General features: G+C 56.2%; 14 protein-coding genes across 14 annotated transcripts; 7 read left to right on the plus strand and 7 right to left on the minus strand.

Annotated features, from left to right (window-relative positions):
• Positions 1-222: 222 nt before the first annotated feature.
• PG997_011841 (uncharacterized protein) lies at positions 223-606 on the minus strand (the record flags this gene model as incomplete). Its single annotated transcript, XM_066816156.1, has 1 exon — positions 223-606. The coding sequence occupies one exon, from the start codon at positions 604-606 to the stop codon at positions 223-225; it is 384 nt and encodes a 127-aa protein (XP_066661848.1).
• PG997_011842 (uncharacterized protein) lies at positions 569-967 on the plus strand (the record flags this gene model as incomplete). The annotated part of the gene is made up of 2 exons (XM_066816157.1): positions 569-606; positions 652-967. 2 exons carry the CDS (start codon positions 569-571, stop codon positions 965-967), a joined length of 354 nt encoding a protein of 117 aa, XP_066661849.1.
• A 1,340-nt stretch (positions 968-2,307) lies between these two features.
• On the plus strand, positions 2,308-2,682 carry PG997_011843 (uncharacterized protein; the record flags this gene model as incomplete). The annotated part of the gene is made up of 2 exons (XM_066816158.1): positions 2,308-2,535; positions 2,629-2,682. 2 exons carry the CDS (start codon positions 2,308-2,310, stop codon positions 2,680-2,682), a joined length of 282 nt encoding a protein of 93 aa, XP_066661850.1.
• An 810-nt stretch (positions 2,683-3,492) lies between these two features.
• PG997_011844 (uncharacterized protein) lies at positions 3,493-4,216 on the minus strand (the record flags this gene model as incomplete). The annotated part of the gene is made up of 2 exons (XM_066816159.1): positions 3,493-3,577; positions 3,663-4,216. 2 exons carry the CDS (start codon positions 4,214-4,216, stop codon positions 3,493-3,495), a joined length of 639 nt encoding a protein of 212 aa, XP_066661851.1.
• Positions 4,217-5,562: 1,346 nt separating this feature from the next.
• On the minus strand, positions 5,563-6,108 carry PG997_011845 (uncharacterized protein; the record flags this gene model as incomplete). Its single annotated transcript, XM_066816160.1, has 3 exons — positions 5,563-5,813; positions 5,870-5,980; positions 6,057-6,108. The coding sequence occupies 3 exons, from the start codon at positions 6,106-6,108 to the stop codon at positions 5,563-5,565; spliced, it is 414 nt and encodes a 137-aa protein (XP_066661852.1).
• Positions 6,109-6,600: 492 nt separating this feature from the next.
• On the plus strand, positions 6,601-7,572 carry PG997_011846 (uncharacterized protein; the record flags this gene model as incomplete). The annotated part of the gene is made up of 3 exons (XM_066816161.1): positions 6,601-7,011; positions 7,231-7,472; positions 7,512-7,572. 3 exons carry the CDS (start codon positions 6,601-6,603, stop codon positions 7,570-7,572), a joined length of 714 nt encoding a protein of 237 aa, XP_066661853.1.
• A 167-nt stretch (positions 7,573-7,739) lies between these two features.
• Positions 7,740-8,538, minus strand: PG997_011847 (uncharacterized protein; the record flags this gene model as incomplete). Its single annotated transcript, XM_066816162.1, has 2 exons — positions 7,740-8,013; positions 8,087-8,538. The coding sequence occupies 2 exons, from the start codon at positions 8,536-8,538 to the stop codon at positions 7,740-7,742; spliced, it is 726 nt and encodes a 241-aa protein (XP_066661854.1).
• Positions 8,539-10,889: 2,351 nt separating this feature from the next.
• On the minus strand, positions 10,890-12,385 carry PG997_011848 (uncharacterized protein; the record flags this gene model as incomplete). Its single annotated transcript, XM_066816163.1, has 6 exons — positions 10,890-10,929; positions 11,056-11,247; positions 11,375-11,526; positions 11,602-11,672; positions 11,832-12,299; positions 12,352-12,385. The coding sequence occupies 6 exons, from the start codon at positions 12,383-12,385 to the stop codon at positions 10,890-10,892; spliced, it is 957 nt and encodes a 318-aa protein (XP_066661855.1).
• A 588-nt stretch (positions 12,386-12,973) lies between these two features.
• Positions 12,974-13,381, minus strand: PG997_011849 (uncharacterized protein; the record flags this gene model as incomplete). The annotated part of the gene is made up of 1 exon (XM_066816164.1): positions 12,974-13,381. The coding sequence occupies one exon, from the start codon at positions 13,379-13,381 to the stop codon at positions 12,974-12,976; it is 408 nt and encodes a 135-aa protein (XP_066661856.1).
• Positions 13,382-13,939: 558 nt separating this feature from the next.
• Positions 13,940-14,335, plus strand: PG997_011850 (uncharacterized protein; the record flags this gene model as incomplete). Its single annotated transcript, XM_066816165.1, has 1 exon — positions 13,940-14,335. One exon carries the CDS (start codon positions 13,940-13,942, stop codon positions 14,333-14,335), a length of 396 nt encoding a protein of 131 aa, XP_066661857.1.
• Positions 14,336-15,102: 767 nt separating this feature from the next.
• On the plus strand, positions 15,103-16,023 carry PG997_011851 (uncharacterized protein; the record flags this gene model as incomplete). Its single annotated transcript, XM_066816166.1, has 3 exons — positions 15,103-15,251; positions 15,523-15,874; positions 15,946-16,023. The coding sequence occupies 3 exons, from the start codon at positions 15,103-15,105 to the stop codon at positions 16,021-16,023; spliced, it is 579 nt and encodes a 192-aa protein (XP_066661858.1).
• Positions 16,024-17,425: 1,402 nt separating this feature from the next.
• Positions 17,426-18,775, plus strand: PG997_011852 (uncharacterized protein; the record flags this gene model as incomplete). The annotated part of the gene is made up of 1 exon (XM_066816167.1): positions 17,426-18,775. The coding sequence occupies one exon, from the start codon at positions 17,426-17,428 to the stop codon at positions 18,773-18,775; it is 1,350 nt and encodes a 449-aa protein (XP_066661859.1).
• Positions 18,776-18,933: 158 nt separating this feature from the next.
• Positions 18,934-20,119, minus strand: PG997_011853 (glycosyltransferase family 32 protein; the record flags this gene model as incomplete). Its single annotated transcript, XM_066816168.1, has 2 exons — positions 18,934-19,933; positions 19,983-20,119. The coding sequence occupies 2 exons, from the start codon at positions 20,117-20,119 to the stop codon at positions 18,934-18,936; spliced, it is 1,137 nt and encodes a 378-aa protein (XP_066661860.1).
• A 1,489-nt stretch (positions 20,120-21,608) lies between these two features.
• PG997_011854 (uncharacterized protein) lies at positions 21,609-23,852 on the plus strand (the record flags this gene model as incomplete). Its single annotated transcript, XM_066816169.1, has 2 exons — positions 21,609-22,936; positions 23,033-23,852. 2 exons carry the CDS (start codon positions 21,609-21,611, stop codon positions 23,850-23,852), a joined length of 2,148 nt encoding a protein of 715 aa, XP_066661861.1.
• Between the last annotated feature and the right edge of the window lie 210 nt (positions 23,853-24,062).

Consider the following 24,062-nt stretch of genomic DNA (forward strand, 5'->3'; position numbering starts at 1 on the left):
GCGAACATGTAAAAAGGACGTAAAATTAAGTAACGATTCCGATAATAAATAATTTTAATTAATTTAAAACGTTATAATTAAATTAACTTATATAAAAGTGGTGAGGTATAAAAAAAGTGGCCCGCTTAATGATATGGCCCGCTCAATGGTAAACCACGTTAGTGGAAGAGCAAAATACTCTTTTGTACAAGAGTCCGCGGCAGTATTAGCATGAACGCAACCCTACAGCAACGCCTCGACATCAGCCGTGATGTCAATCAGCGGCCACTGAGACCGGTTCCCGGCCCGAGAACCGGGCACCTTGGCATCACCGAAATACTCCGTGACGGCAAAGACGTTGCCCCCTCCAAGCGAAACGGTGGCGACGGTAACACCGCCGCTTTCCAGCAGCCCTTTGGCAACGGGGACGGTGCCGCGGAAGTCAGCCGTAGTCCAAGTGGCGTCGGCCGAGTACAGCACGTGCGTGCCCGCAACGTTATCCGTCACCAGAATAACCTTGCCGCCCCAGCGCGCCGGGATAGAGACACCATCCAGCGACGAAGTCATACGCGTGCCGCCGGTGCCCGTCATGGGCACGAACACAGGCACGCCCTGCTCAGCCGCCATGTCGAACCGGTAGAGCCCGCCTTCGGAGCTGTCAGCGACCAGCAGGGGCCTTGCCATCCGGCGAGGGCACGAGCCCGCTGAAGCCCTTGACGGTATGGTCCGCGGGCGTCTTGAGGTACCACGCGCTCGCCTCGCCGTCGGCCGTGACGCGGACGAGCGAGCTGGGGAACGTGCCGAGCGCAAAACTGGCGCCGCGTGCGGCGTCGTGGGCGACATCCTGGTAGCCTCCGTAGACGCCGTCAGTCAGGGCCGTGAGGTTGGCCTGCCAGAGCACCTGGTCGGTGGCCAGGTCGTACTTGACCAGGAAGTTGCCGCCCGCGATGTCGGCGCCGGAGGTGTCGAAGGCGCTGCCGGCGTCTAGGATAAGGGAGAGGCGGTCGCCCGAGGGGTCGACTTTGACGCCGCTGAGGTGCAGGGTCGGGTCGTCGGTGAGGCCGGGCACGGATAGGGTCTTCTCTACTGTGTTTGTTTGGGGGTTCCATACGGCGACGGTGGAGTTGAAGACAGCGCTGTCGACGGATGTGTGAATAACCAGCAAGGCCCTTTTCCATGTGCGCAAACTCACCTGAAGTAAGCCACACAACGCTTCGTGTCAAAGTCGGCATTCTCGGGATACAGCTGGTAAGACGAGATGCTGAGATCTCCCGACACGGCTGGACACGCTGCTTGGCGCGGGTTGTTGGAGGTCGGGTAAGCCGCCGCCGCCAGCGCCAAAATGCTTGATCCTCCTAGTATGGACTTCATGATGGGCTGAATGAGATGATTAAACAAGAAGGTATGTTATTATTGAGAGCAACTTGGGATGGACGAAGAGTAAAATATATCTCTGAACAAGTGGACGACAAGCAACTTAAATACCTTTTTCCAGAGGATTTGAGCCGCCATGGAAATGATCACGCCGATGGCACGGATCATAATATTCATGCAGCTGAGGAACGAGCGGCGGCATTAGAAATCAATCGGTAATGTAAAGTGGATTGGTGAAGTTCCGCACGACTCATGTGCCGGTGGGATAGCATGGGTGTGGATGGAACGCTGGCGGTTAAGGTCACATTGAAATAATTGAAGTGGAACTTGCCGCTCTCTTCATAATCCATCGTGGAAGGAAGATCACTTCGATATGCCCTAGTTTTCGCTCGAGTTCCATGCTACAATTGGACATGTACGTGCATCGACAATATCTGGTCTTTCTTCACGGAAAGTAACCATCTATGACCCCCACGCAGGCCAGTTGCAGCCTCCAGACAGTCTCTTTTCTTTCTCAAACAACTGGGTAGCCAACGGCAATGGCAAGAATGGCAATCGAAAGAATTGCAACTGACAGAATAGCCAGTGAAATTGCTGGCAGGAGGTGTGTAGTCTGTGTTTACAGACTGCGGTACGTCCAAATCTGATCCGTTTTCAGCATACATTAGGTATCGACTCCGTTCAACTACTAAATCGGCTGCCGGAAGATTGTGTGCCTTAGGGGTGCCGTGCTGCAAATGTGGAGTGGCTGTGAGCGGTCACATTGTTGCTGGCATTGCGTACGCCCAAAACAGTGGGTGAGCTCGATCCATCAACAAAACCAACAATCAAAAGTATTGCGGTTTGACCTCAGGCCTTTTCTTCCATCACATCTAATCATCATCCTGGGCCTTTTCCAGCATCTTCTCATCCCAGCTTCTTATCCAACCCTCACCATTGCCGTCCAAGTCAAACATGCCTCAACGCAACCGCGCCCGGTTTGCGGGGGCGTACGACCTGTCCATGACTGTCAAAGATGATGATGCCTGTTACCCTTGCATTTCCACGTGGGCATACACCCACAAGTCCACCGCGCACGTCAAGCCGACGTTCGATTGTTCTTTCATGGGTGCCAATGCTTCTGCTTGCGGCTCCGATCACCCAGACGAAGGATGTCTTGGCAAGGGCAAGATTTGTCAATCAGTGAGTATCCTCGAATCACCTTCTTTACTTCCCTGCTGTTTGCTTCGAATTTCTTACCGGAATATTTTTCACTAATGTGGCGCTCGCAAACAGGCTCCCGGTCTCCTTCGTGGAGATAGCCTCCTCTTCACCACCATGTTCAAGTAAGTAGGCAAGGACATCTTCGCCGAAGACGATGATGGCTTCTTCAAAGTGCACGAGGTTGTCCGTCTTAAGGTCGTCAAGATTCTCGTCGCCCTGGCCAGGGCGTTTGTCCGCCTTGTCGAGACGCACAAGGCCGAGTTCCGTATTGATGGTGCTCCCGAAGACATTCTGGTAGGTGATGCACGTGGCATTCCTTGGTTTCTACTATCCATGAACCTGGCTAACCATGTACCCGCACAACATAGGAAGCCATGGGTTCATACAGATCTTTAATCCTCCAACGCGAGACATCCATGAAGGCTTCATTTCAACCTTTGCCATACGACGCAGTACGTGACTAGCGGGAGTCTTTGGAATCTCCATTTTACTGATTTGTTTCTACCGATAGACCGTCGAAGAGAAATCCGCCTTCAACAAGGCTTGTACTCCTCGCCTGCAGCACTACGATCGTGGGTACACCGCTTAGGTTGCGGCGGTCCGCATGGCACTTGTGGAGCTTCGCGGGCAGTACAATCACCACACTTGGATTGAGGGAACCAACAAGATGCAACACTGCCTTGACCCATACGGGATGTCGGGGGGATATTTCTCATGAAAAGTACTTGGACGTGGCAAAGCAAAGTTTTCATTTTATGATAACGAATTGGTATTGAGATAATCGTCAGACTGCTTCCATGGAGTATCTGATTTGTCCATGGATACCCCATTGCCTACTGAATGATTAGATGGTGGGATTGCTGGGAATAAGGTAGCAGGCAATGGATCAATATTCACATGAAACAAGTTGTCGATAATAGACTCGAATTGACCAGACTATGACGGGTTGACGGGGACATCTTCCATGCCAGGGACATCCTTTATGCCACCAATGTCCGAATCCCCTACCTCATTTGTAAGCCTGTGTTGATTGGTGCTGTTAGTGATATTTCTCCCTGGCAACAGGAAGAGCAAGAGTAGCAATATGAAGAGAATACAAGACTCACTCGACCAGGTTCCCATCCGGGTCCCGCACATAAACACTCCGCAACTTGGACCGCGCCCCCGTGCGCTCAACGACCCCGCCACCCTCAAGCACCTCGATGTCAGAGCGCTGGTTGCGCAGCCGCGCCGCCACCATCTCGACGTCCTCGTCGACCAAGAAACACAGATCGGCGGAACCGGGCTGGGCCTTCTGGGCCTTGGGCTCGAACTCGCGGCCCTTGACGTGGAGGTTGATCTTCTGCGACCCAAACACGAGCGCGTGCCGCTCCGTCTGGCTGTCGCCCTCGCCCGAGGCGAAGGTGGTGTGCCGCATGCCCAGCACGGACTCGTAGAACTTGACGCTGGCCTGCAGGTTCTGGACGGTGAGGACCAGGTGGTCGAGGGACCGCACCTTGGCGATGCTGCTGGTGGCGGAGGCCATGCTGCGGCGGTGGGTGTGGTAGCTGAGGCTGGAGATGGTGGTGCTTCTGAGAATTGTAGTAGTGCTGCTTCTTTGGACGATGAGACTGTGGCTGCTCGATAGGAGTCGATTCAGCGACACGGGAGTTCGATACATGGTGTTGCGTTGGAGCAATGGAGGAGGAGCCGGTCCGCTCGTTTCTTTTCAAAGTTCGCAGGACGTGATGGTGATGGTGGTGATGACGCTGTGAAATTGTGGGGCGGGACTCAGGAGGGGAAATGGGCACTAAAAAGGGGTTACGCATCAAGTGTATGTCATCGGAGCTTAATATGTTCAGAAATCACCAGTTTTCTCGTCTTAGACCACCTACTATCGTCAATGAAGAGTTGCGATTCAATTTGGCTTGTTGCTGCTGAGGATCGCATGCTGATCTGGTCGTCCAAAAGATAAAGTCGAATTAGTGTTTAGCACCCTCTCCTGTCCCACCCTCAATCGGGCATCTTTGCAACCCCACCGCCTTCGGCCCATATCGACGGACCTGACCCCGCAGAACGAACAGGCCAATGTCCGGGGCTGATTGACACAGTATCTCAAACTGCTGCCGAGGGGGATCAATGCAAGGGGCGGTTGGTGGTCTTCCGGCCCCTGTAGGTTCATGGCGACGGCCCGATCCGATCCGCTCTTGTCCCGTCGTGATAATATGCATGCCTTTTACCCCTGACTCAATCAATCCAAGGGCCAGCAGCCTTGCTTACACGGCTAAGCACACATCAGCACAATTTAGCAGTGTTAGTAGGCCTGCGTGTCCGCCTTGACATCGATGACTTGGGTTCTCACCTGCACAAATTCCCAACAAGTGTACCAGGAGCTGTGTGAGAGATTTGAGATAGAATAGTGTCAGGCACAGCTCAGCATTGTAGGGGACGAGGCTCAAATGTGAAAGTTGAATTCGCTTCTGCTAACGGGCCGCACTGGTGGACGGCGGTGTCATATGGCTACGTATTGTGATATCAAGTGCGTGGCATAAGCCAGTGCACACCGAGAGCGAATCTGTACACCGTGACAGGAACCCTGTGCACACCGAGACGTTGTTGACACAGCCAGTCGAATCTGTATCGAAAATTGCACGAGTCTTTGATGGGGTTTCGAAACGATTGGGCATTTTTCAGCCACAGACCCACTGAGCCATGCTTGGGTGATTGCGCCCAATGACAACGATGAAATAGACCGAAATTGACCAAAGGCAGATAGATGGTCCCAGCTGGGAAGTTAGCGGCGGGCATTTATTGATGTGCCCTTCCTGGATTCAAGCTCAAACAAAAGCGACGATGGCCCCCATGACTTGACCTGCCGCGTATTGCAACGCACTAAGCAAGATGTCTAGATTGAAGTGGCAGTGGTTACAGTGTCAAAGAGAAGCATAAACTTGGTTTGAATAGCATCAATTGCCTCATTGCCATTCAGTTGATGGAGCAATAAGAAATAAATAGGCCGTTTTATTTCTAGCCGAAGGCGGGCTCCTGCTTGGCACCCGACTGGTCGGACAGGTACGAGACCCGGTCCTTGCAGTAGAACTCGACATCGACCTTGCCGCCCAGATCCGCATTGCCGTTGTCCAGCCCGCCGGCCTTGATGATGATGACGCCCGGCATGACGTCAAGCTTGGTGTAGAGGCTGGAGCCGCAGGTGCCGCAGAAGAAGTGGCGGTTGTTCTTGCCGGAGGCGCCGGTGACGTCATATGTCTTTGGCTCGCCTGTGTTCTGCGGTCAGCTTTCCGGTTGATGTGCCGCATCTGGAATCGGAGCATACCTTTCACCACCTTGAAGCCATCTTCGGGCACGACGGCGTTGGAGGTGAATGCGCCGCCGGTCCACTTCTGGCAGTCGGTGCAGTGGCACAGAGCTGTGACCTTTGGTTCGTCTGGGTAGTGGGTTGGCAAATTAGTCTTTGCGTGCAGCAGCAGCGGAAACCAGAGGGGTAAGCTGTTGCGACTTACTGCTGCTCTCGTACTTGATCGCCCCACACATGCAGCTCCCGCTTAGACTCATGTTGGCAGTGGTAGATAATAATAGATACAAGGATGACAGGTACGATGGTTGAGATTGACGAGATTCAGACACCTTGATGGACAGCTGGAGGTTTGGGGTTTATGTACTCGAGAGTGCTGCTCTCGGGGTTTGGTCTCGGGTGGGCTCAATGTGGGAGGGGATCTCCCAATGCGGGAGTGGGAGAGGCAGAGGCCGACCGAAGGGCTAATAGTGGGCGGCTTGGCGGCTTGGCGGCTTGGCTTAGTGAATTTCAGCGGCACTGCACCACTAACGCACGCCCTGGTGGGTTCCCGCCCTTCCCCGCACACGCCCTAACGACGTCCAAAACCCCGAGTTCGGTCGACAGGAACAGCAGAACGGCACCGTAGCGTAGCGGATTCCATTACGATTCGGCGACCTAGGAAGTCTATCGATTCCTCACGGCCCGTAAAGCAGAGTCGCCGCGCCAATTGATTACCTAATTGCTTCCTGCGTTCCCTCTCTTACTTTGCCATGGCCTCGTTCCATCTATTTCCGCGGTTACCCTTGGAACTGCGCTGCCAGATCTGGGGTCTCTCGATCCCGCCGCGCTACCTCGAGATATGTGACGTGCGAGTCTGGCCACCTAAAGACGGTGTCATTACCCGGCTGCACTTCTACGTTCGGGATATCGATTTGGAGGAGGACGAGCACTCGTATATCCCGACCCGGACGCCGCCCGCCCTGCAAGCGTGCCACGAGTCTCGCGCCTACCTCGAGGGCGCAGGCGGCTACGTCAAGGCCCTCACGGGCGGTTCTCGACCCATCTACACGTGGCTCAACTTCGACGTCGACACCTTCTTCACCGATTACGACCTCTTCCCAACCTGGGCGGAGGAGGGGAGACGTATTCGTCACCTGGCCACCGAGTACCCCCCAATCGAGGTTTTGACGCCTCCGTACATAGACATCCTGAAAAGTTCCCGTCTTAAATCTCTGTCGTTTTTCGATCTCGGTATGGGGTTTCTCAGCATCTCGATACCCAGAAGATGATACGGGTAAGGCTGGCCTGCCACTCCCTGTCCCCTGTTCCCTGTTCTCCGCTAGGAGGCGGCGGGAAACGCCAAGATGGTCTTGCTAACCCTGCCATTTATCACGCCGTAGTCTTGCTACTTGTACATGGCCGATTGGTATCTCCGGTGTGATCCGGTATCGTACTACACCCGAATCGTCGGCCCCGAATATCTGGGGGACACCGAGATGACCACGGACAACTACGACAGCGTCTTTCGCGCCGCGTGCAAGGACAAGATTGAGGGCGTGGGATTGAGCGCCGCGGAGAAGGCGGAATGGCAACCTCGCAGATGGATCCATGGTGAGAAATGCGCTTGCGAGGACAGAGGCATGTAAGTCTATGTACATACGCTCTTCTCATACACCACCAGCCTCTTCGCATTGGAGCTTTGGGATACCAAAATCAAAGCGAGCTCGACGGAGGACCCATAATGAAACGGTAAAGAGGGGAAGGGAAACACGGGATGCAAACTTTCGGCCACGAAATCCTGGAATACGATTGGTATATTAGCTATCAATGCCTTGTGGCGACCGAGTCTTTTAGGTATACTACTCTCCCGTTCCCACACTAACGACGTCCACCCAAGGCTACACCAAAGTTAGGGAGCAGCCTTGAACTTCTCCTCGCCCAATCCAACCTCCGAGAGCCGGTAGCGCGGGCTGAGCTTGTGGAACGCCACGTAGCCGAGGATGTGGTCCTCGACCGCCGACGCGTACGGCTCCTTCCCCTGGATCGTGGCCCGGATCCGCGCCACCGCCTTGGCCACGTCGTCGATCAAGTCCTCCACGACGGCGAGCTTGTCCTTGTCCTCGTACATGGCCATCTGGCTGATGAAGTTGTCGTCCTCGCCTGCCCGCTCCTCTTTGTAGAACCTGGGGTTACGCATGTGTTGTCAGTCTCTGGTTCGGTATCAGGGGTCAGGGGCCTAGTAGTGGCAGAACTTACGATAGGACATCGTTGGCCAGGTTGATATACCGAGCCAGGTCCGGGATGCACTCCAAGTACTCCTCCTGGCTGGGGTACATCGACTTCGGAAACGTGAAATACGCAACCGCATCCCCACCCCCATCCTTCTCCCTCACATACCGCGCCCAACTCCTCCCACTACTATTCCGAAACCCCAGTACTCCCGTTCGCCGCGGCGCCGCCGCGATCCCCTGAACGCCGCGCCCGTCTGCAGTAGGTTCGAGTTGAGGGAAGTTGAGCGACGCCGTCACAATGAAGTTGGCGGGGGCCGCGTCCCAGTACGTGTACGTCAGCCGCAGCAGGTCGGCCCAGGCCTGCAGGAGGGGCAGGGGGTGCGGCTCGCCCCCCACGAAGCGCGCGCCGAACCTCGCGAACTCGTCGGAGTGCTCGGCTGCGCTGTCGTCGAGGAGGAGGCCGAGCCAGGAGTACATGGCGACGTAGACTTGGACTTCGAGGGGGTGGCGGGGGACACAGCACTGATTGGGGGGCAGCCAGGGTCAGCAAATGGTGGGCATGTGGATGATACGAGGGGGGTGGGAGAGTCGTTGTGTGCGTTGAGGCTCGACTTACTGCTGCGTACATCACGCCGGTCTGGAAGATCTTGGCCGATCGCGAGCCCGGTTCTCTTGCGACTCCGGTCTGGGTGGCATAGTCGTCCGCGGCCTTCCACAGGGCCGAGTGGTCTCTGGAAGGTCTGGGTTCGTACTTGAGGTCCTTCTCTACGAACGAGGTGATGAGGGGGCGGAGTCTGTCTCCGAGTGTCGTCTCCGGCGTCCCGGCCTGAAGCTCCAACGTGTCTGTGGCGAGGGCACTGCCGGCTCGGGGCTGGAGTACCACGACTGGGGAGCCAGGCTCTGCAGTACTGCCGTTACGGTTCCCACGGAACTCATGATGATTTGATTAGAAGAGGTGTGAGCTTTAGTGAAGGGGTTAAGATGGGATGACAAAGAGTGCTTGGGGGCTGTCCCGTATAGGTGATAGGATCTTAAGAATAGGGTCTTATAGCAGTTTTGTCACACAAGTGAGCGAGTTCTCATCGAGTTCCGACATGATTCGGAAACAAATGTCTTATATAAGCCTTCTTGATCATCTCAGCCGTCTTGCGACGTTCTACAGCTCACTCGGCACAACGGCCAGTAACGGCATTCTAGGCGGTCCAACAAGTAGAGGCGTATGCCAGGGAGCCTCGCCGTCAGTCTGGTACTTGACTCACCCCGTTGCGTTTTCTCGTCTCGAGGACTTCCAATATCCAACCAGAACTTGGAACCAACGTTGAGAAGTCCCAATGACGTTAGGCCCGTTACCAGTAGACCGCTCCTTTACCCCCGGAAACATGATGCCTAATCACAAAGATAGAGGAGGTGTGGGCCAGGGGTCTCCAGAGCGGGATCTCCGTAAAATGCATAAGTTGGCGATGATAAGCTGAGATTACGAAGGGCCCCCCTTTTTGTTGTTTCCATCACATAGCCTACCCACATTTATTGTGGAAAGCGTCGAGAGCCTCAGCCCTATGAGGTGCGGGCCGACCGTTTTCTGTCAGACTCGGTAAGAGAGATCCTTGCGCACCAGGGTGTTTCCCTCCTTAGTTTTACGGCCTTTTACGGCTTGCGCTTCTTACGCACGACGATCACGGAGGCCGCGGTGTGATTGGCCCGCAGCCACGCCAATTGCTGACGGTCAGCACAATGCGAACAGGGTAAGCGAACCACAGTAACAGGGGGCGAGAGAGGGATTCACATGACGCATACGCCTTCCTACTGTCCGTCGTGTGACTAAGGATTGGTGTGTTGGGTCTAGAATCTTGCAGGGCACTCGCATCATGTCAGATTTTCGGTGAAGGGGTTCCCATGCTTGGCGGCCGTTGGCTCATCCGTCACACCGTTAGTCACATATCCCAGGGGGGGATAGCCAAGTTGGGATGCAACGGCCGGGACCGATTGAAGGTGGGTTTGGATCTTAGTCGCAGGCAAAGTTGTTGTAACCGGGATTACGAAGCACAGGATTAATATTACCACATAAACAGGCTCGTGGCATTGGGCCAAGTTTGGAGATGAGGGTGTGCACCCCACGCCGGTCCTGCCCCGAGGGGACCAATCAGACGCCTTCCACCCATCTCGGAACGACTTCATGCCACGCCGGAAAGATAAACTCAAAATGGAGGGTTCCATGAACCAGAGATGTGCGCATCGCCGACCAGAGTCCCCTGTATGAGGCTTCGGCGACCCGACCAGAAAGTCAACAACCACCTGCCTGTTTTCGAAGAGCCTGCTTGCGTAGATCCTTGGCCGCAGCTTTGTTGGCCTGATACTCGCCCTTTCATGCTGCGCCGGCAAGCCAACGCGGAGGTCGCGGAAAGGTTGGCGCAGTACGACAGACGACGCCACCAAGAAGACCCAAAGATGCGGTGTATGGTTTCTGTGAGGGTTTGTGTTCCTGCAGGATTGCCCCGATGTGACTCAAAAGGGCTGGCAAAGAGAAGGATGAAAGAAGAAAAAAGGTAATTTCAATGTATGCGCTCAATGCATTTCCTGAAGTGGGCGCCAGCATGGTGCTGGCTGATCTTCTCGGGGTATCAGTAACTGTGTTCCTGCCGGTAGGGAAGAAATCTGCATTGATGCTTCAAACCTACAATGAAGTTTCAAATTCTCTGCATTATGTGCTTATCACGGATGCCAGCGTATGTCTGACCTCATGTGTACTTTCGTAGTGTTCTTGGCTAAATGGACTTGTAATTTTGGCAGTTTTGTATCTCGTCAGTATCGACGCTGTATGGCGCGCAGGTCTAGACATATTCCGCCGTCCTTGAAACGAACGCCGCCATCCTGTCAATAGTGTTCAGTAACACATTTATATAGGCGATGTAGGCTTGAATGTAGTTGTATATAGTGTTCCTAAATGTATATTTATATTTACCAAGTAATTATAATCTTCGGTTTAGAAATAATTACCGAATTAATCTGGTTCGGCCGATACGGGACGAGAAGAGCCCCACAATCTCATTCCACGTTGTACGGGGGGCGCCGCTGAGAATGACTTCGAAATACTGGTCATCCTCAAGAAACCCGTATCCAGAGATCAGTTGGCTGGTCGCCGTGGTGCACATGTCCATAATATGTCCGGCCTCTCTCGCCACATAGGCGCTGTAACCATAAACCATCCTTCAGTTAGCCGACTTGCAATTGAAGAACAGGGGAGGGGAGGGGAGAGGTCGCGGATCCGCAAGAAGGGACGGAAGGAAAGAAGGAAGGAAGGAAGGACAAGACGTACCAGGTAGTGGCCCTATCTATAGCACCACTCGCGGCGGTGATGTACGCACTTTTGTCGTGGCACATCTGTGAGTGATGATAAGGGCTGGGGATGCGGCATTCCTGCTGTCCGAGGCTGGCAAGGTAGTTGATGCATCGAACCATGTCGGGAGCCTGGTTTGACGGAGAAGAAGAATATTAGCAAAGATGCGCAAGTTTTTCATAAGGGGGTTGGTTGGGTTTCCTTACAAAAGCAGGAACGTGAGAGTTGCAGGTGGTTCCGCGTCGACGGACAGCCGGAGCTCCGTTACGTCGCTCCACTAAAAGATAAGAAAATCTTCGGTTAGCTTGCGTGCTCATGTCGCTTCTCAAAGAGTCCCGAACTGGTGCTTGCTTGCTTGGTTGCTTGCTTGCTAGCTAGCTAGCTTTGAGCTATAATAGCAACCGGTTAGATGGTAGGGTAGGGTAGCAGAACTGACCAGGCTGCATGCTCTTGACCAGCTCATCCATCGCCTGTTGCTGGGCCGGGGTCACGACCGGGCTGGGGACGGGCTCGTGGGGCTCGCCCGAGGCGGCGACGAAGGCGGAGACGCGTATGGCCAAGTCCTCGTATGACGTCGCCTCGGCGGCCAGGAAGGCGTACGGGTCGTCGGGTCGGACCTCGACACTGCCCAGGGCGAGCGAGACCATGCCGCAAAGGGCGACCAGGCTGGATTGGGCGTGCATCTTCTTGTTGGGGATGGTGGGCTTTGGTTGCTTGGAAACGGGGTCGGTCGGTGGGATACAAGAATTAACTGGGCGTGGTGAAGACAGATGGTGGCTGAGCAATAATCTCGAGGAAGGGTTCGGGACGAGCTTCATTTTATACATGATTGAAGTGCTTTGAGGTGGTACGAGACCGGGCTTGTTGGCATGAGTGATGCCGTGATGCGAGATAGTCGCGCGGTCTGGATCGAAAGAGTCCAAGGCTACAAAAAGGACGGCCGAAATAAGTGGAACTCGCGAACCAGAGAAAACGAGTGAGAGTTGACATGGTTGGTGGAAAAGTCTCAAAGTCAGAGTATACGCCGCATACAGTGGGACAAGCCTCGAGATTAGAGTATAGCCGCCGCAGACTACGCCGCATACAGTGGAGCAGGCGGCCCGACTGGCCTGGACCGATTGGTCGTGGCTGGGACGGGCCGTGGGGCCAGTCCAGTGCTCAGACTATTGAAACGGGAAGCGGTCAGGGCTCCGGGGGCCGGAAGAGAGGCACAGCCAGCTCGACCGAGCAGGCAACGAACACGAACTCAAAAATTGCATCTACTTGTGGTATCCCGTGCCAACTCACCTTTCGCTCCACTATGGACCACGCCGGAAGCATAATGCGATGCGCTGGGTGCTGCCGCCCGTGCCGGATTGCACCGCAGAGGATCTTTAGGGGACTAGCTCGCGGAGACCCAGTCTTCCCCCAACCTTAGCCAGGAACACTTCCAGAAGCTCCAGTATTACTGTCGTTCTCGCGGCCGCCGCGGTGCATCCGCAACGGCCACAACTCCGGTGACCGTGGCGCCAACAATGCAAGCCACCCCAGCTGGCGAGAATGGAAAGGTCGAGGGTCACAGGTGCATGCACGTACTTGTTACCTGAGCGAATTGTCTTGGGATGGAGGCTCACGCTCCAAGTCCGCCAGGAACCGGATCTCCAGGCGCCGCAGCGACGGTAGTAAGGAAAGGGGCCGCGCCATCGGTGGCGTATGTCCGAGATGCGCACTTGGTCCGCGTCGGCCAGGTAGAGCGTCCGGAGCCGCGGAACAGGGACAGGAAGCCCGGCAGCGGATCCAGCCGGCAGGAGCCGTCCGGGGGCAGGCCGCCTCGTCGTCGCAGGGGCACTCGCGGTACTGGTAAACGGCGCTGCTTCGGAAAGCACTGAGAGATTCCGGCGTGGCAGCGCCAGCCTTGCCGTAAGGGCCGACTTGCCAAGCCGACGTGCTGCCATGTGGCCTGACGGAGGTCAGGGGCAGTCTCGGATACGGGTGGAAGACGTCCATTTGGAACTTCTTCGAGTGGACGTAAGCTCGGAGTAAGCGGATGGGGAACAGTGGCCTTTGCCAGTGGGTGGTTGGTTCAAGATTGAGTGAGGTAAGCAACAGGGGACATCAGCCGACTCAGTGTCATGAGGTTTGATGTTTTACCATAACTTGAGCGATTGAAGAGTAGATTGAACGAACATTGAGAGTCTTGTCATGCTTCTAATTTCCCAGTTTGACATTCGATTGACCAGTTACTCTGCCTACCTACATTCTTTCCTTTCTTTTGGTTTTGTACCTTTTTACTTGGCGCGGGGTGTTGAGCTGTAGCCCATTTCCCTCTGCCAAGTACAGGCTAATCACAGTGGTTTGGGACGGCTGCATCTACCGAGAAATCTAGGAACCGAGCCTTGGGACTGTCGATCATTCAGACACGCTGCATCACCAGGTGCCACGACGTCAACCCTCCTGCATTAGTCTGCTTACGTACATATATATACATGATTACCACCTGCAGTGTAAAATGGCAGACCCCCTGAACCAGTTCTCTCGGTTTATCAAACTTACCCCCTAGTCGACATGCTCCTCATCAACTGCCTCGAGCGACTCGACGCTTTCTTCGGCCCCGACAACGCGCTCAACTGCCCTAATGGTTTGGGGTGGTCCTTCCTCCCCGAGTTCCGGGCCGCGCTCTCGTCGTTTCGCCACGTAGCCATCCTGGGCGCGTCCCGGAAATTCGCGGTGCTGTGGAGTAAGTACTGGCGCTGCATGCCGGAGAAGAAGGGCCCCATCTACTTCGACGTCTTCGCCGCCTTTTTTAGAATGTGCGGAGCACGTTTACCTGCTTGGCCTGGATCAGGTGCAGGCTCGACTGAAGCAGGACTTCGCGGGCGTCTTGGGCAAGACCCTCCTATCCTGGGAGGCGCTGGCGAGGGCGGCAGTGGCGTCAACTCAAAGATGGTTGGGCTTGCGTAGGCATTGAAGGAATGCGCTATGATGTATACCCGCAATCACGACCGCGAGCTTTGGGAGGCGGCGCCGTAATCGGGTGGCGGATGCGGAGCGCCAGTCGGCGTGGCGGCGCCCAGGGCACGGGCCGTATGCCACGTACTGGCTGTGCGAGGGCGGCGTCGTGCCGTTATTCAGTTCTTCCATAAATCTGATAATAGACACAGATAGGCAATAGCTCCAGTAATGTCGATGAAAACAATCCGCCAGACGCAGCGGTGGGCTGCAATGGTTGTCCACTGAACGCCCTGTGGTTACAGGCCTGTCATGCCCTGTAGTTACGCGCCTAGGCAGTTGATTGTTTACATCGCCAATTGATTGTTTTTTATTTTTCAAATGTGAATTGAATCCGAGACCTCTGACAATCAACAAGGTCGGGCCCAACCTTTTACCTATTTTGCATTCGAGGCATAGGTGCCCTTTACCACTAGGCCAGGGGACCAGAAGGTCGTACTGTATTCCGTCCACTGAGGTCACCTCGGTCCTTGCTAGCACAAGCTGCTGTTAATTCAGTACTTCTGTAGGGGCTCGGTACAGCTTTCTCCCACCCTACCCTTTGACCACTGTAGAACTGGAGGGGATGTTGGTTGCCATGCCGGCAGCTCACCGTCGTTCCATCAGGGCGGCGCATCCTAGCTTGCCACGGCCACAATGCCGGCGCCCAGCAACTGCCTTACAGCCCTCCGGGGGAACTGACCTTCTTGCCACAGCGCCCCGGCCGAAGTCCCCAAGATATGCTCAACGGGCGGCCACCCAAGGCCGAGAAGGAACTCTACCACATCCGCCCGCGACCAGCTCATGGCCGCGAGCAGCGGGGACTCGAACCCCAAGCTGGGCGGCTGCACGCCATAATCTCAAGGATGAGCGACCTCAACCTTGGAAGGTGCTTGCCTCTGATTCCGGTTCTGATTCCGATTCCCATTTCGATTCCCATTTCACCTCTGCTGGTGCCAAGCCCAATGCCCAGACATGGCGATCCAGTAGGAAGCCATGTGCATCGAGCACCTTTAAGACATCCGCATTGCCCCCAACATAGGCCTTGCCCAAGAGGTCAAACTCCTCGCCGACTCATCCCCCCTCGTCGTCGTCGCTGTCACTGGGCTTCTTCTTCTTCTTTTTCTTCTTCTGCACCAGAATCCAGCCTAGAAAGGCAGCTTGCCCGCACTCAACAACACCCCCTCACCGCAAGCCGCCACTCCTCCGCGCCAACCCGAGACCGCCGCCAACCTACACAAGCAAGCCCGCGACCCCGACGTGCCCGCTCACGACCGCCGCGAACATCGACTTGGTCGAGAACTTTCCAGCGAGCGACCGAGCGAACCTCCGCCGCCACTATGCGGCCTCCCGCGTCCGAGAGGCTCCACACCGCCAGCGTCCAGCCAGGAGCACCCGTACGACGTCCGCGTGCCCTTCGCCACAGGCAATCTCCAGCGGGGCCCGACAGCAATGGAGCCCCCTGCTGCTGCCGGAGTTCTTCCTCCTCCCCCGCCCGCTCCGTCTCGAGTAGTATGTAGGCCGCCATATCGGCGTCGCCAGCGCGGGCGACGGCGTGTTCCACCGCGCTTCCGTACTTACAGGTAGGTAGTGAGTGGGGGCGAGCCGAGCCCCGCGGCTCCAGCCTCCAGGACGCTGCGGACCGTTCATTTCCCCGCTGACCGGAGCATCAGGCGGCCGTCTCCAGGTAGGAGGCATTTGAAACTGTTGACGCCATCATCTTCGTTGGGGGGTGCTAAATGATCTCGCGGAAGAGATCTCGAACGGCGGGTCGGAGAAGACGGCCATCCTGCAACCCCAGTTGCCAACTTGGTAGAGCGAAGGAGTACTTATTCACGATTTGGGTCGATGGGGCGAGGAGAGAGAGAGAAAAGCTAGTTGAGCAGATATCAGCAAGAACAGTAGTCTCATTGAATGTATCTTCGTATATATTGGTCAGATAGCTCCCGTCGGTTAACCGTGTATTGCTACGCACTCAGTATTCAGATGATGTGCGTTGTCGACACACAGTTAATACCCACTTGCAGAGTTGAGTGGCCGTTCTTTAGTGCTTACAGGGGGTGCTGGATGCCTTAAAAAAACCCAGTCAAGCGGGCCCTCAATTGAGCACCACCACCCACCCCCTGGACGTGTCTGCTTTTCAATCAACGAACGACCGACATCCCAATCTTTCTCGCATCTAGAGAAGAGATACACGTGGCCGTAGTGTGCTCGTTTTCTGGGATTGTCCGATGAAGCAAGAACTACTGCATGATGCTCCCAATTGCAAATCGCGCTGCGGCGCAACTGCAAGCACAGCTGTGGCGAATCGCTGGCACTCGGGCACTTGCATGAATGCCTATTTCCATCCCCACACTCGCTGTTCAAGCTGATTCACACTCACCCAACCTCAATCTTCTTCGCGCATATGTGCGCACTTACTTTCAATCGTGGTCAACAAGTAAAATACCTACCTACATAGACAAGTCGTCGTCAATATGAGTCCCACGTCTCTCTCCGACCTACCGCTGGAGACCATCCAGGACATCTTGCGATATGTCGTCGTACCGCCCAACCTCCCATTCCTCGCGCGGCTCCGTCTCGTTTGCAGTATGAACTACTTACTTACCTACCTTGCTTAATATTCCCCAACCTTACCTACTTCGCTTCACTAACCCCCAGCGGTTTTTCATGTTGACAGGCTAACCACCATATATGTTAACTATCAGAACTGTTCAGCCAACAAGTATTCGTCGCGCTCGAGGCCACCGGCGCATTGCTCGGTGAGCAGGGTCTCCTGGGCTGCCGACTCGGCATCGCTGGGAGCCCCGTGCCCTTCCTCGCGCGCTATCTGGAGTACCGGCTCGCCCAGTCGCCGCATAAGCTACCAAGCAATCGCAACGCCAATATCGAGTCGCGTCTCAAATGGCTCCTGGATGAGCTGCTAGGTCCACAGACGACAACAGCAGCATCGGCGTCAGGATCAGGAACAGCGGGATTGGGCGAAACAGGACAGGAAGAGCAGCAGCGGCAGCAGCAGCAGCAAGGGGGTATTACACCGCACTGCTGGCCCTCTGCCACCAAATGAACAGCTACTCGCCCGAGTTCGCGCACAAATGGTGGGGAGGCGAACCGGGGTGGTGGCGGAACATCCAGCGACGACTGGACAGGCTCAGGTTCGTCCCGCCGGACGAGGACGAGCGCAACAAGAAAGCGCGCATTGAACAAGAGGACCAGGACGCCCGGGCTTCCCTGCTGCCCGCCGCCATTGCGCTCGGCCTCGAGGCCGTTTACGAACCGGCCATCGCGGGCGCGAAACAGCAAAACACAGGATCCGGTCCCGTCTACACGACACATGTGGGCTCGCACCAGGTAGATCTAGTGACGCTAAGCGCTTGCTTTGGCACGCCTCTGTACGCGGCTGTCAAAGCGCGAAACCCAACCCTTGTCAGATACCTTCTCGCAAGTGGCTTGCTGCTCAGCGATGACAGGTCCAATCCCATGGCTGCCGCCGTCAAGAACAATGATATTGACATGTTCAACCTGCTCCTAGAACCCCAATACGATATTTCCCCCTTCGAATTGTCGTTGCGGACCGTGCTCGGGTTATCCGCCTTTCTGGGCAGAACAGCCTTCGTCCAGAAGATACTTGATTTCAACCGTCTCGAAACTAGTCGGGCTCAAGACCGCAACTGGGGCATGGGCAGAGCGCTCCTTATGGCCGTTTTCGGCGGCCACGTCGACGTCGCCGCGCTCTTGATCGACAACGGCGCGCCGTTCCAGACCAACCAGCGCCCGGCCCTGGAACATTCGTATGCTACTACTACCCCCACGCTGGTGGAGCTAGCCGCCTGGCGAGGCCATTTAGACATGCTGCGACTTCTGCTCTCTCACCAAGCCCTGGTCACAATCGAATCGGCACGTGCTGCCATGGCAGGTAACCGTGGTGGGTCATTGCGCGTCCTGCTGGATACCAAGTCGTTGCGAATGGACCAGTATTCATGGTGCAGCGTTCTCTCGGACGGCGCTAAGCTTGACTCCACGGAGGCGATACTCTACCTCGTCAAGGAGGCCCGGGTCCTGGATATTCCCGGCATCATCAACAGCGGCGATCCGGAGGCTGTGTACCTCTCCGGGATAGTCGCGACTCTGTGTTCGCGTGGTAACCACCGCGCAGTCGAAGCGCTGATTCAAGCAGGTCTACCAGTTAACCACAACTGCACCTTGGATCCTGACGACGAAGATGATGGCGACCAATCGAGCGTTCAGATGAACCCTATGGACCACGCGACGAATTCGTTGGCCCCGGGAGCCCAGGAAACGGTGCGGATGCTCCTACATTACGGTGCTTCTCCGGCGCCCAAGAGAGCAAAGCAATACATGCCCTGCGACTGGGTGTCTATGATGCCATTGGAAGAGAAATCCGGCCAGTGATGACCAAGGAGACAAGCCGCCGGCAGCAGGAGGACCAGTTTGGTGACGTCTCACAGTGAAGAAGAACACTGATTGACGCGCTTATCAGCAGGGAGGGGCCGTAAAATCCATTAGCATTTAATAATCGTAGTATTTCCCTCTCATAAGCCAAGACATCATCATGTTGTCTCCTCCATAGGGATGACGCCGGCCTTGATGGCATGCCGGATCGCTGGGTACACGGCTCTCGCATAATTGCTCTGCCGCGCGAGTACGTACGGAAGCGTGATCTTCCCATCCCACCCACCACCGACTTTGGCGGCATCGTCGTCGAAGGCATGTAGCACATAGGTTGCCGAAAAGTCCATTTTCCAGGTCTCGGGCGCGTGCTCGCGTTGGCGCAGCCAGGCCAGCGCATCAGCGCACGTATTCGACAGTTCCTTGGGCAGCCCGTCGTCGGCATCATTGCCATTTCCTTGCGAAAAGCGCGGCGCATATGGGCGGAAGAGGCGGATGGTATCAGCTAGCTCGAAGCTGGCGGGCGCGAAGGCGCGAGGGTTCATGATGAGCACCTCGCCGGGGACGGCGTGCAAGCGGTAGGCCAGATCGGTCAGGATGCCGACGCTGATGGCCCAGACGCCGTTGTAGAAGGCGTCCATGGCCTCGGCGAAGATGACGGCCAGGTTCGAGTGGGGGCGCGACAGCCAGACGCCCGTGTTCACGTAGCCCGTGTGCTTTGGTGCCAGAGCCGTCGCGCCGCCCACGACGTTGGCGAAGCCGGAACGGCGCAAGGGTGCCACGTCGCGGAGCGGTATGGCGTCCACATCCAGGTAGATCCCACCCAGGTCGCGCAGTGCGTAGGCGCGAATGAAGTCCGACTTGGCGCCAAAGGTATCGATCTCGACGCCCTGGGTTGTCAGCCGGGGGTTGTCGATGTACTTGGGCTCGACGCCCGGGAGGTTGAGCACGCGCCGACTCCAATCGCTGCCGGAGGCCTGGGTGCGCTCCCACAGCTCGGGCGAGGCGTCGGTGTGGAAGTAGATCTTGTCAGGGCGGAAGAAGAGGTGGGCAGAGTAGACGCTGATGAAGACCTTGAAGTCGAGGGACAGGACGGCCGGGTCGGCCAGCAGCCAGATGTAGTGGACGAGGTTGGGGATTGGAGCAGCAGTGTCGTCGGCGCTGGGGAAGCGCGCCGTCGCAGGCTTTGGCGAGCGGCGCCGCGGGGAACATGGGCAGGCTTGGCCGGTCCGGGTTCCAGGGCAACGAGTACGAGAGGTCGATGTAGGCGTAGAGAATGACGGCAAAGGCGGAGACCAGCAGGATGGTGCCGTATCTGCGCCACGCGCCCGAAGGTAGGTGTGGCATTGTCGCTGAGCGTTGGTCTACTTGCCCAACAGCAACTCGATGTGTGAATGATAGCGACGGTACAGTCAATAAAGCTGGCGCTGAGAAGGCAGGCGACGAGAATGCGACGACGCTGATTTCGTGTCCCACCCGACAATCTACTGTCGGCTTGAAGCAGAAACTGACACAAAATCACTCTTTCATGGTCAGGTAGTGTGAAATTGGTTGATCTCGGTAGAAAGAACATTGAAGTCAATGAATTGATTGCCAATTCGCAACGCAATTGCCTGAGTGACAGCAAGGCGTTGTGGTTCCTTCCTGCTGGTTGCGTTTTGCGGCAAAGCAGGAAGGAACTTACGGTTTCCATTAGGTAACAGTAGCACATGATCAGGGGACCCTGTGTTTTTCCCGCAGACCCACCCACTGCTACCTCTAGGCTCTAGGTAGTGGGATTGATTGATCTTGCAGAGAGGTAAGTATTGACGACTTGCCCTATGGGTTTGACCTGAGAGCAAAGCGCCATCCACATTGACCCCAGTCCCAGATAGACATTGACGGACCAGTACTTCTCCATCAATCTGCTAAAAGCCGAATGTACGGCAGAAGCCCCGATGCCGTATTGGCTGCAGCAGACCGGATACCGTCGGGGAGTGTCGGCTATCTCGCATCGCGACTTGTCAATCAAAGCAAGGAATGCCTCCTCCGGCTTGGATCCCGCAACGGACTCCTGGGTATCGGTACGGCTTTTCGAAGGTCCACTTCCACTCCGGACGTCACTTCCGTCCCGGAGCCACGAGTAGTAGAATGGATTCCCTTCCTCAAAATTCTTCAAAGTGTAGTTGCCTGGCGGGGGGCAGGATGGCGATAGTTCATATCGCGTTGGCATATCAGCAAATGGTACAAGCTGCACCGTCGTCGTCAATATTCAGTGAACTCGGTATCTTGGCCCGAGGTCGGCAGGCATCAGGACCATTCATTGTTAGCAACTACGTCATGTAGTCAACTACGGCTAGAAAGCAACGACTCACATCGCCATAGGTAACAAACATTCGTACTTTTTTTTCTCCTCTTGTGATTCTTTTTTCCCTCTTACATTTCTAAATATAGCATGCAGCATGAAATAGCAAAAGACAATCTTCAGCTTGTTTAATGCTTTGCCAAATTTCAGGGCAGGCACCAAGCGATGGGAGGCGGTGCGCATGCAGTCAGAATTTAGTCCGTAAGCCAACGGCGACGGCGGCCAAAACCCATGCTGTTATTGGTCGACTGAAACACTAGCTGACCATCGTGACGCGCTAGGACATAAGGACTGATTGATTGGTCAAAAGCAGAAAGATGCCCGCTTCTATCCATGTACAGAACTCCCTTATATCGAGCTGGAGGGGACTTGGCAGACATGGGGCAACGGTGCGCTTGCCGGCGCAGCGGCCTCAGTCCAACCTCGAAACCCGGAGCTGAACCCCTCACCAACATGACTAACTGAACATATCTTTCACGCAGTCTCGTCGAAATGGCCTCCGGCAGAGAAGACTGGGAAACGGCCAAGCTCGGGCTGAAGAGAGACTTGAAGAAGTTTGTAAACAGAAAATGGAGCAACTTCCGGACACCGCCGTCGTCTGACCCATCCACGCCGGCACAAGAGGCCGAAAAGCAATTAGAACAGGACCGAAAAGACCAAGAGCTTCTCGAATGGACCCAGCAACTGCCCGCCTTTCAATACCGAGCGATCCCGGACAAGGGCTACATCCGGCTGCTGGAGATAGTGCCGGCGCCCGACAAGGAATGGATCCAGGTTCGGGTATCCAACGTCAGTCTGGAGGACTCGGCGCAGACGTACGATGCGCTCAGCTACGTATGGGGAGACCCCAATCAGCCAAGGAGGGGCATCTCGGTCAACGGTTGCCACTTTGAAGTCTACGAATCGCTGTACGACATCTTGTTCAGCCTGCGGCCCGGCCCGGACTCCGCCGCGGCAGCGTCCAAGGTCGTCCTATGGGTCGATGCCATCTGCATCAACCAGGAAGACGTGGCCGAGCGTAACGCCCAGGTGCCCATCATGGACAGCATCTACAGGAACGCGCGCCGCACCGTGATATGGCTCGGCCCCGAGACCAAGAAAACCCAGCGTATCTTCGAAATGTTGGAGAACCTCGCAAATGATAGCAAGACCGCCGCGCCTGACCCGAGCTTCAGGGAGCAGGAAACCCTGCCGCTTACCCTGATGCAGTACCACAAGGCTCCGCGTGTGAAGAGCTCTATCGTGGAGCAATACGGCGGCGAGGAAAACATCTGGAGGGTCTTGAAGGCGACATGGTGGTTCCGCTCCTGGACGCTCCAGGAGATCCTACTATCTACCAACATCACTTTCTTCATGGGACGGTACAAGGTGGACTGGGAGGACTTTTGCGCCGCTGTTGACCATGGCTTCAGGCTGCGCATCTGGTCCACGTTGGAGCAGGGCACCTTTGTCAACAAAGACATACTGCCTTACTTCACCATCAAGGACTTGCAACGGCGCCTGGGTCTATACAGCTCCACAGACCGCAGTTCCGAAGCGGAACATGGCCCAGAGATTCTACTCACCTTGCTGGAAGGGTGTCGGCAACGAGAATCCAAAGATCCACGAGACAAGATCTATGCAGTCTCGGGGATCCTGAAGAATATCCAGAGGCTGAGCTCGCCTACCGACGCTGTGAACCAGGTGAAAATCGATGCCGACTACGCCAGCCCCGTCGTCTACGTGTACAGGATGATGTCGCAGCAGCTCATCCTCACGACCAAGACCCTGGACGTGCTGGGCATATTCCCCGCTCCTCCCGGCGGGGCCTGCCCTCCTGGGTGACGGACTGGAGCAACTCGTCCTCGATGGCGGTGCCCCTGACGCGCGACGCCATGGACCACCCGCGCCGCACGCACGCCGCGCGCCACACCGAGGCCACCGCGGCGCGCTTCCCCCGCCGACGCCGTGACGCTCGTGCTGCGCGGCCACGAGGTCGCGACGGTGACGGAGATCTCCCGGAGCATCCCGCGCTACGACTACACGGCCGTGCCCTTCGACGCGGACTACGACGCGCGCGAGGCCAAGGTCCGGGCCGAGGCCGCGGCCCGCGGCGACGAGGACCCGACCGAGTTCGCGGTCAGCATGATGACGATGCGCGACCTCAAGGGCGAGTTCAAGAAGATCTTCACCGACGAGGCGCAGCACTGGCACGTCCTGATCCAGTGGGAGCGCTTCGCGGCGCGGCGAGAGCCGACCAACCCCCTGGGCACCAACAACGACGGCGGCAGCGACGGGGGTAATGGTCCGAGTTCGGTGTACTGGAAGACGCTGTGCGCGGGCACGTACGCCGACGACGACGCGGGGGCCACCGAGAAGCTGTTCGCGGCCTGGTCGCGCAGCCTCGAGGTGCTGCGCCGGAACGAGAAGCGGTTCGGGTCGCTCGGGTACGGCGTGCACCCGCTCGCGTACGTGCTGTCGTCGGCGTGGGCGGACGCCGGGTTCCCCGAGTTCGCGCTCTACTGCGAGTGCGCGATCGAGCGGCGGCTGGGCTGGTGCGGCAACGGCTGGCTCGCGCTGCTGCCCGAGGGGCGCGCGGGGGACCGGATCGTCCTCGCCGAGGGCGGGCGCGTGCCCCTCGTCGTCCGGCCGGACGGGGACGGGTACTACACGTTTGTGGGGGAGGCGTATGTGCATGGGATCATGGATGGGGAGGCGTTTGAGCAGGACAGGTGTCGGGATATCAAGATTTGTTAGTTACGAGAGTATAATTGGTATTTACCAAGGCTAGTTAAGAACTTGGGACTAAAAACGGGTAAGTGTACAAACGCGTATAATATTACAAGGCTTTAGGTTCTATTGTAATTCGACACATATTATGTATTGGCTCGGTCAGAGTAAAAGATTAACATTATAATTACAGACCGAATACCTTGTAACTATACACCGGAAGGAGATATCTGCATG

This window comes from Apiospora hydei (assembly GCF_038363865.1).
Source record: "Apiospora hydei strain CBS 114990 chromosome Unknown utg000009l_segment0_segment0, whole genome shotgun sequence".
Classification (NCBI taxonomy): Eukaryota; Fungi; Ascomycota; class Sordariomycetes; order Amphisphaeriales; family Apiosporaceae; genus Apiospora; species Apiospora hydei.